The sequence below is a fragment of the Phragmites australis genome, chromosome 15 (assembly GCF_958298935.1).
Source record: "Phragmites australis chromosome 15, lpPhrAust1.1, whole genome shotgun sequence".
NCBI classification, from domain to species: domain Eukaryota; kingdom Viridiplantae; phylum Streptophyta; class Magnoliopsida; order Poales; family Poaceae; genus Phragmites; species Phragmites australis.
Genome location: NC_084935.1, coordinates 16,338,549 through 16,349,133, shown reverse-complemented (window position 1 = coordinate 16,349,133; position 10,585 = coordinate 16,338,549). Strand labels below are relative to the sequence as shown.

General features: G+C 40.7%; 1 protein-coding gene across 4 annotated transcripts; it reads left to right on the top strand.

The window, feature by feature from the left end:
• The first annotated feature begins 1,694 nt into the window (after positions 1-1,694).
• LOC133892407 (uncharacterized) lies at positions 1,695-6,116 on the top strand. Of its 4 annotated transcripts, XM_062333163.1 has the most exons (4): positions 1,696-1,908; positions 3,814-3,882; positions 4,792-4,888; positions 4,978-6,116. In XM_062333163.1, the coding sequence occupies exons 3-4, from the start codon at positions 4,875-4,877 to the stop codon at positions 5,954-5,956; spliced, it is 993 nt and encodes a 330-aa protein (XP_062189147.1). In that variant the 5' UTR covers positions 1,696-1,908; positions 3,814-3,882; positions 4,792-4,874; the 3' UTR covers positions 5,957-6,116. The 4 variants fall into 4 exon arrangements, with proteins under 4 accessions (XP_062189145.1, XP_062189147.1, XP_062189146.1 ...); XM_062333161.1 differs by having other exon boundaries at positions 1,695-1,908; positions 4,656-6,116; XM_062333162.1 differs by having other exon boundaries at positions 4,792-6,116.
• Positions 6,117-10,585: the final 4,469 nt, after the last annotated feature.

The window sequence follows — 10,585 nt, the reverse complement described above, 5'->3', positions numbered from 1 at the left end:
ACTGGATTTAACAACTTTGAACTGCCTCCGAAGAGACAGCGACCAGAATTTAATTGCATCAATAATTGCCTCCTTTGTAGGGTACATAACACCCTGAGACACCTCGTTCTCATGGTACTGTCACGGTGTCCGATCATCCTCACTAACCACCAGCTTTGAAAATCCATGATCTCTCAACTCTGTAGGCACTAGATCATTACCCTCCTCGTCAGATGAATCCCCATCGGCAAGATCTTCCTCCAACTCTTGATCCTCCAACTCCATCTCTTCAATGATGCTAGGGATATGCTCCCCTTCATCGGCTACACCCATCGGTTGCATCTCAGTAATATCTCCAACATCTGCCCTGGTCCCGACATTAACCAGGTCTGATTCATCTTCTACTGCCTCACTTGGTCCCGCTACTGCTTCCGCAGAGTTCACCTCCGTTTGATCTTTCAGGTACACCTCAGCTAACAAAATCAGAGGCAGGCCACGTTCACAAGATATATCTATATAGTGCCTCCAAATTGATGTGGCTTCGATCGGAACAAGCTCGCTAAAGTATCCATGACTAGCACGGCTGAGGACAGCTTTCAGCTTAAGCTCATGTTGCTACGGATCCAGTTGGAAAAACTGCATGAGCTATTTGCACACACCCGCAATGGTCCTCTCATTACCTTTACTAAGACCCTTCATGACATGACGAAATTCAGACAGATCTACACCATTAGGACCGTACCTAATTTCACCCTCACCATAATATATCTGAAAAAATTAATTTATCTGCCATCCCTGGAAACATCCGCAAATATAACCAATGTTAAAACTGACGAACTATATTTCTCAATATCGGAGATAAAAAAATTTACCGGCACCGATTCATACATAACAATAAGTTTTCAATAATACCCCTACCCAAACTTACCTATAAATATTACTCTATACAATCTACATTTAATAGCTATCCTACCATGTCAGAATTAATATTCACAGTATACTACCATTTTCTTAACGTTGCATCCTAGGTCATACTATTATCATACAGTGCTAGCTCCCATGTCACACAATACTACCCTACAAGTATTACTCTATACAATCTACATATTCAAAACTAACATACTACAAATAATATTTTATATTTCACTGCTATCCTACCATGTCGTAAGTAAAATTGACAATTTTCTACTAAACATAGCATTTTCTAACCCTAAGTTATACATGTCTAAAACCTATGTCATATACTACTACTGTACTAATTAATAACAATAAAAGTATAGAGGAATTTACCGGAAAGTGATCTTCAAATCTGCAAATCAAATGCAGCAGGACTTCGCTGCACTCTCTTCCTCTCCTTTCCTCTTCAGAGTTTTTTCTTTTTTCGGAATAAAATAAGAATTTTATCTCATTTTAGAGCTTTTTATAGAGGAGGGAGCAAGGGGTGGAGGCGGGCAGCCACCTTACCGCCTTCTGAGAGAGCGGCAAGGAGTTGTACCCGCTCTCTTAGGGGGCGATAAGCATTGGTTCAGACGGACACCCTTGCCGCCCTCTAAGCCCAGGGGCGGTAAGCAGGTCTAATCACTCTCTCAGAGAGCTGCAGCACTCACTTAGTTTTGTAAAAAAAAAATTAAAAAAATCTATTTATTTAAATTTTTAATAAAAAATATAAAAAAAAAACTCATGATCTTCCACCACCCGACCAGCGGCACCCTCCCTCCAGATCCATCAGACAATGAAGCCCGGTCGTACAGGATTCTCGATCTACCCCGGGCCTCTCCACGCACGCCTATAAAATGGCAGGCAGCGACGCCAACGCCCTCCTGTTCCGTGAGGAGGAAAGAAATCCGAAAGAAAAGGCAGCCTTCAAGAAAAGGCAACAGCAGAAGGGGCAACCCCGTCCGATCCGGAGCCTCGTCTCGTCAAACCCTCGTAAAAATTCCACCTTTTTCTTTCGTTTTTCCACTCGCCGTCCGTCGAATCTTGTTTCTCTTTAAGCGTTTTGCTGCCTCTTCCTGATCGATCCGTCGGTGTATAGTTAGATCGGTTTTGTGGTTGGTAAGGGGTTGGGTCCTCGGTGATCGCGCCTGTTGATTTAGGTATGTTTCTTGGGGTTAACGTTGGAGCGGTCGATTAGGTTGGGTTTGGATTTTGGGGCGCCGATTTGGTTCTTGATGGACGGTTGGGGAATTTGGGGGTTGTGAATAATTCTGATGGTTCGAGGGCATCCGGGCAGGAGAAACGTGGGTTCTTTCCGTGTGCTCTTGGCCATGCCCGTAGCGATTGATCTTCGATCCACGAATCTGTTTGGGCCAAATGTATTTGATATTTACTGTATAGGCAAAGTCTTCACACGATTTTCCTGTTTAATATTGTGTTCAGAAGCTTGGTGTGAAAAAATGTACAATTTTTTGGTCATCTAGGCAATATGTACCTTAATTCACTTATTCAGACATGAGTGCTATGGATTTAGTCATGTTTAACTTCTTTGCTCCCTTAAAGTTTCCTTTGGGGGTAAAGTATTCTTTTACAGCCTACGCCATGCTTTTTTTAAAAGAAGTTATGCATAACTGTGAATTACTGAATTTACCAAGCAACAAGATTTAGTCTGCATTGTGAGATGCATGCCAACATGGATGCCAGTTCAGCATTTTTAGCTTTTACTGAAATTTGAAGATAGGAGAGTTTCTTCCTTTTATTCATGTTCAATCCTATACAAATTGTTTCAGTTATTTGATTCTATTTATCAATTAGAAGCAAAATAGTTGTGTCTCATCAGGTGTTGTAAGCTGTATTCTAGAATGGTTTATTGTTTGACAACTTTATGGTTCATGTGAGTAAGATACTAAACCCGATTTGGATAGTTTTTTTTTAGCTTTTCCCTGAAAAAAGCCAGAAGCTATCCAGACGGTTGGCTTTTGGTCCCAGTTTTAGTGGCTTTTGACTGGCTTTAGCCAGAAACGACTATGGCTGAAATGAACTAAAAGCCGATAAGCAGGTTCTGGTTGACTTTTCTGGTTTTTGGGTGTGCTGAGAAACTAAAAATTTATTATAAAAATCAACAACTAAAATTCAACAGTCACAGTCGCTTCCTCATCTAACCAGAAGCTCCGAAGCCACAGCCGGTCTAAACGGGCCTTTTGGATATGTTGTGGCTTTAGAGCTTCAGAGAAAAAAGCTTTGCCTGAGAAAGCGGTTGTGGCTGTTGAATTTTCGTTGTTGGTTTTTATAATAAATTTTTAGCTTCTCAGCACACTAAAAGATAGAAAAGTTCCTCCCAGTCTACTTCTTAGACTTAGCTTATTTCAGTCACAGCTACTTCCTCAGCCACCCAAAAGGCACTAGAAGTCGGAGCCAAAAGCCAACCATTTGGATAGCTTCTGGCTTTTTTCTCAAAAAAACTAGAAAAAAACCTATCCAAAGGGGGCCTAAGTCCACACTGATAGAATTATGGGTCAATTGTTGATACTTCTGTTTGGCCCGCGGAATTTTTCTCTAAGGTGAGTCAATTGTTGATACTTCTGTTTGGCCCGTGAAATTTCTTGCTAAGGTGAACTGCAGTGTGCTGTATCGTGAAAATGGTGAGTCAATTGTTGATACTTCTGTTTGGCCCGTGAAATTTCTTGCTAAGGTGAACTGCAGTGTGCTGTATCGTGAAAATGTCCAATATATTTCTTTATTCGGTTCTGTTATGATTTTAGGTTGCCTTTGGTATTCTGTTAGTTATAGAGATAGGTATCAGAATCGAGGAAAACAAAATTAACTGCAACCTGATTTTATCTTGTGGATTCTGCTAACATAATGCTCTATCACTGACAATGTACACATTATTTTCAGGGATTAAATTGTGTCATCCCTGATCTTTATCCATTCGAAGTGTTCAGTACATACAACCACTTCTTATAGGTTAGTTCAAACTTTCTATGTAAAAGTTAAATGAACATATCTTATGTGCTTCAAGTCCCATATGTTTCTTTTTTGTTTGAGAGCTGCCCCATTTGTTTCTTTTTGTTATACATGTGTTCAGTAAGGCCACTTTTTATAGTCAACTACTTTATCCTTTTGTCTTTGTTACTGGGAAAGCTAATGCAATTTATCAGGGAAAGCTTTTTTCTTGGGTAGAATTACTATTTCTTTTTTATGTTGTGGATGATGGTCTTATTTAATGTTGTGTGTGTCTTTTGGAACATTAGATACTGTTATTCATGGCCAGTAATTCATAATTCTTTTGAATATTGTGTTATCTTCAATTAGACACTTTCTTTGCAAATTTCTTTGGATTTCAGTTCTTAATGTAGTAACTTTTGTGGATTATTTTGTGCTCTGCTAATTTTTTAGAATTATGATTGATATATTTTCAAGGTGTGATTTCCTTTGCACCAGAGTACTCTCTTCAGGACCAAAATCTTGTTCCTGCTAAATGATCTTAAATATTAATGTAGTAAGCTTTGTCATCGCACACTTGATACTCATTATTGACTTGTCTCCTTGATCTGAGCACATGCTAAGTAAGAGGATTCATTTCTTATTTGCCGTAATTCAAAAAGTTTTACTGTTTTCATGAGTACATAAAGATGTTTTCACGGCAATGTTTTTCTCTAAAGTTCCTAAATTCTTAAGTTGAAACAGTGGTTAGTTCTTTGTTCAACAATTCTAACAATTAAGTGAATTCAACACAGTTGATTTCAAGATGACAAGTAGGAAAAGTAACAGATCTACAGTCACATCACGCACTGCTCTGCATATGGAATGGGACAGGATTTCTTGCCCTATTTGTATGGAGCAACCCCACAATGCTGTTTTACTTAAATGCAGTTCATACAAGAATGGCTGCAGATGTTACATTTGTAACACGAGCCATCGACACTCTAATTGCCTTGACCGGTTCAGAAAAATGAATGGTGATAGTAAGGTCCGTGCTTCACACTCAACCTATTCGGTGCTTTCGAACTCCAATATCAGAACTGTCCAACCAAGAGCTCACTATGATATGATTTCCAGACGTTCACGGAGTCCAAGACTCAGGAGACATGTTGATAATGGAGTATCTTATCGTTCCAATGTAAACAGTGGTCAAAATCCAGATGGCATGTCTAGGTCAGAGTCTGAGATTGCTAACTATCAAGAATCTACAGACTCAACCTTATCTGTAGGAGAAGGAAGCATTGTAACAGGAGAATGTCATGATGCCATGCAGAGTTCAGTTCAAGTGAAGTGTCCCCTCTGTAGAGGATCTGTATCTGGCTGGATTCCTGCTGGAGAGGTGAGACAGTATCTAGACAGGAGGTTGAGAACTTGCTCTCATGATTCCTGCAAATTTGTTGGAACCTATGAGCAGCTGCGTGAACATGCTAGGACTTCACACTTGCTTACAAAGCCTTCTCATGTAGACCTCTCGAGGAAAAGAACTTGGGATCGCCTTGAGCGTGAGCAGGAGTTTGGTGATGTCATTAGCGCAATTAGGTCCCAGATACCTGGGGCAATAATAGTTGGTGACTATGTTATCGAGACCAGAGACACAACGTCCCCTGGCATAGACTCTGATGATGAAAGTAGTGAAGAGTGGTGGTCTCCTGTTCGAGACCAAGTTGAATCTCCAGATAACGGGCTTGGTTCCCCAATGCTTTGGCCAAATGAAAGACTAGGACCACCTAGCATTTGGGCAGATGAAAGGCATGGTTTACCAAGGCTTGTGCCAGAGAACAACAGAGATTCTCCCAGGCTTCCATTCAGTGATAGGCGCAGCTTGCGCTCAGATTGGCTGGGCCGTCGGAGGCCAAACACACAGAGCCTACTGCGACAAGGCTTCTCAAATCGCCACTCTGGGCACCGCAGCAGTTATCGCGGATATCATGGCACACTCTTGGATCGGTCCTATGCTGGTAACCGTGGTGCAGGTACTGACAGGAGCCTAGATGATCCATCATTGGTGCCAAGCAGGCTGCAGCGGCTGCGGTACACGCACAGAAGCCAACATTGAACGAAGTAATATCAATTCGGCTGTAGAAATTCATTGGTGAAATGAAAGCTATCTTTGTAAATGCGAATTATCCAGATTACGTATTTTCTGTAGTTTATTTACTCTGTATTATGTCAAACAATCTATCCCAGATGCAAAACTATATTTCTCGTGAATATCATCTTCAGTGTCTTGTTCGAATGCATTTCTTTGATTGCTTTTCCCAGTTTCCGTTACAACTGCACATGATTGGATGTCTTTCCTTCTTTGTTCTTTCCTTCTTTGTTCAGTGAAAAAAATATACTACTGGATAAATTTACTTGTGTGTATTTGAGGCCGAACATTGGTCTTCCTCTGAAGGTATTTGGAGTTTGGACCTGATATGAATGCAATGTAGATTCTGTTTCTTAACTTCCATTCTTCATAATGTTCTTGCAAGCGTGGCCCATGGACGAAGATTATTGGCTACAATCCAAATGAATTTTATTCTAAAAAAGAATCCAAATGAATCGCTGTGATTTCCCACATCCTCTTGAAATTGGTTATGAAATGAACACTCTGTAGCTGAAGATGGATGTAGTGTGAACCCCCAAATAGCAATATTGCTTGTAGGTATTGGCCGCAGTAAATTTCACGAGTAAAATAAACTATGTTCTCCGATTGTAAGATTGGTTTTGTTATTTGACTCAGATCAGATCAGAAAAATAGAAAAAGATATTTCATAACTAATTTGTCTAAGTAATTCTATATCCTTTTCCGAAAAAAGTAAGTAATTCTAAATCACACTTCATTATGCCGTCTTTTGATTGTTGCTTATCATGGACGGCATTAGAGTTCTACTTTCAGTCTTGCAAGCCTCCTGCTCTCCCAGTCTTTTTTGGAAGCAAGTTTCATGCAGGAATGGAGGAACACATCTCAGTGTAAGTTGGCAACGTCGTGGGAAGCTGATCCACTTACTGAGGAAGCATATGCTTTAGCTGGATGAGAAGCCGAGAGGCACACGCTTGTCGCTGCCGACCGGCTCTTTTTCTTTCCTGAAAGGGTGTCGCTGTCGGTTCTGATTGTTCAAGAGAGCTGACCTTACCATGTCTGCATCTCTTGCGTGCTATGTCTGAATTGTATGTTGGACAACTGAAAGGTGCCTTGTCGACTTCAATTTGTTGTGAGTGCAAGAAAGAGTGGTGATTTCTTTATGAATGACTAAAACTAAGTTGCACAAGAGTGATAGGCGAGAGCAAGATGCTGTGGACTTCGCTTTTCTGTATTTGCAGTTCCTTAATTTCATTCATAACAGCGAAAAAAATATCATTGGGCCTTGTCAACCTATTTTATAATGAGATCATTGTAAGCATTTGAGCCTCTAATTTGAGTTTTAGTGGTTAATGACAACGTGATCATAGTGACTAACGTATTTGATGTAGGATTATTGGAAGTTAGGTCATGGTAATGATTCCTGGGTATTCTCAACCTCCATATTGGTATTCATGGTGATTGTCAAAAGGATATGCACAAAGATTAAGAAATACTTAGTTCTAATTATCATAAGAAGTTGGGTTGACATTTAGAGTAGATAGGTTGCTTATTTTTCCTTTGACCGTACTATAAAGGGAATTGAGAATAGTAGTTTGATCTAGTTTAAGCTAGAGATATAGTTGTGATGCACACTAATCTAGTCTAGCACTAGGTAGCTCAGATAAAGCTCAAGAAAGCAATGATCGAAGACGGATCAAAGTTTGGATTGAATTGAAGAAATTCAACATTTTCAGTGTTCATCGGATGATTAGATGTTACACATTGGATGATTGCACTGGAGCAATTATAAAGAGAGCAATTTTCAAAGAGATTATGGAGCCATGATCATCGGAAGGTTACATCGGAGGACTTGTGCATAGAGCAATTTCTAGTGACATGTAGAAGCTCTACGCACCGGATGATCCAATGTGTTCATCGGAGAATGGCAAACGAATGTTCCAGTGCTCATCTGAGCATGTCGTTGGAGAAATTGAACAAAGCCATTGTTGGCGAAGGCTCACGATGGTACATGCACTGGATGTTTCGGTGTGAGCTTTCAAACCTCACCGGATCATCCAGTGAGTGTCGCCGTACAGTAACAACCACTTCCTGAGTTACACTGGACTTGTACACACCGGATGTTCCAGTGTTGAAAATTAGTGTTCACCGGGTCATCTAGTGTTCGTAATTTTTCTAGCCTAAGGGGTAACACTTAGTTTATGGTGGTTGGCTATAAATACATCCCCTCTACGCCATGAAGCCTCTCTTGGATGGTGGTGTAGCTCATTTACATCCTTGGAGGACCAAGACGAAGAAAAAGCACTTGATTGATTTACAAGCTCTTTAATTGCAAGATTAAGGGCATTCACTACTACAAAACAACCCTTCACTGTCGGATGGAACTGGCAGTATGCAACGGGCAGTGATAGTCCGATTACTATAACTGCTGATTGTTATCCACCGACAGTATTGCCATTTTCAAGAAAGAAAAAAAAAATCCCGCTCGGCGCTCAGCCCCCACGCCAGCTCCACACCACTTGTGTAACACCCTACTTTACAACTAAGCATAATTATTTAAAAATAGAAAATTTTGGCAGCATTTCCTCTATAGGGGCGATATAACTGACCACAAAAAAGATCACAAGCAGACAAAATATGATATAACCAATATATATAGCAATCTTCACGACGCTACCAGCGTCTTACCACAATATATACAAAACAAACGACAGATCACCAAAAAAACATAACTTCTAAACAGCAGTTGAGTTATCGACATCGTGATGAGGTAATGCGTGCAACTACCAAGATCCATCCCCAAAATACACGTCGACATTCTAATCATACCTGTAAAAGATTTAACAGGGGGTGAGACGAGCTCAGCAAGTAACAGCTATGAATATAAACATATCTCACTCAATTCAAAAGTATTTGGGAATTGAACATTCTTCTCACAACGTAGAACAAAACATATGGTTTTAAAGAGAATAACTTTTCAGAAGTATTTGTCGAGAAAGTAACGACAGACTCCAACCCGGTCTCCCACAAAATATGGCATTTAACTCCCAGAGTTCTGTATTCTCCAAATATCATATAAAAAAATGTATGAATGCCATGATGCAACTCCATTTGAGAGCTGGACGATGCCAACATCTCATGCAACTCCATGTACCGGTACGAATCACGCACGATGGCAGTGATCGGCCTTTGTCACCATATGAAGTGCATAAATGCATATATATGCATGTGAATTGACGTCAATTCTTTATTCCTTTTGAATGACTCGTGATAAAAACCACAACTGATTCATGAAGACAAAGGTACAATCCAAATCAATAAGAAAAGCATGGATTTAAATAATCGAATGCAACATCATCCATGATTTGAATGAATTAGAAAAAAACCATATACTTCAATTTTATTTGCAAAAGAAGTAAGACATGAATATAAACATAGCACGGAATCACACCCCCACGTTACTTGCCTTTTACCAAAATCGACGAAGTGATTTCGATCAAGTACGTCCGGAAGTAGTACCACCTGTACAGGTATATTATTAGCACTAAAACACATTTAAAACACATAAAATATGAAGTGTCCATCCTACGCCTGACAACGTCGCATATACGCCTATATTCCGGAAAACCGAACAGAAAACCGTATCACATGAAATGATACACTATTTTCAATTCAGAGTCGAATCAAAGTTCTCACTAATTAGACTTTGCTCTGTTGAAAGAAATGAATGTTTCGACTCGGATGTCATATCTTCGAATCAATAACGATTATCGAAACGAATCGGACTATTGATCACATGAAATGATACGATAGGAATTGATTGATTTGATTTAATCCAACCACAAACGTCTAGGAATTACCGAGGAATCACCTTCGAAGGATTGACGACAAATCCGACCAAATTACGAAATTTCCAACTTTTTCCTTTTTCTTTTTTTTTCTTCCTTTTTCTTCTCTTTTTTTTTCCTTTTCTCTTTTTCCTTTTCTTCTCTTTTCTTTTTTTCCTTTCTTCTTCCTGGCTTCTTTGCTCGGCCGGCTTGCTGCTTGCTTGCTTGCTTCTCTCAGCTGCTAGCACAGAGGCAACGGCGGCCGGCTTGCACGGCAGCACGTCGGCGCCCGGCAGCGGCGGTCCGGCGCACGCAGCAGCGGTGCACGGCAGCGAGTGGTAGCGGCGCGATGCTCAGGCGCACGACGGCGCAGGCATGTGGCGCAGAGGCGCTGTGACGTGCACGCGGGCGGAGACAGCACAGCACGGCGACGGGGAGAGAGAGAGAGAGAGAGAGAGAGAGAGAGAGAGAGAGAACACGAGAGGCGGCACGAAAACTCTGGATGGGTCGGGGTGACGACCGATCCATCCGGAGCTTTATCTCTTCTTTTTTTTTAAAAAAAACAACGAACGGTCTAAATTTATCGGGCTCGCTACGGGTCACAAAGTGCCCGGAACAGACATATGAATAGCAAAATGGGTTCGTCTCGACAAGATGAACGCAACCACGGTCTCCGATCGTCCATACGAGCAACAAATCAAAAAGTCAATTTTTGGGTAAAAACTCCTTTTTTTTCTCTCTCAAAAAAAATTCGGTATTACATTCTCCCCCCCTTAAAGGAATTCGTCCCCGA

Excerpts from the sequence above, each read along its gene's own strand:
- LOC133892407 (XM_062333161.1), top strand. The coding sequence starts at position 4,667 with ATGACAAGTAGGAAAAGTAACAGATCTACAGTCACATCACGCACTGCT.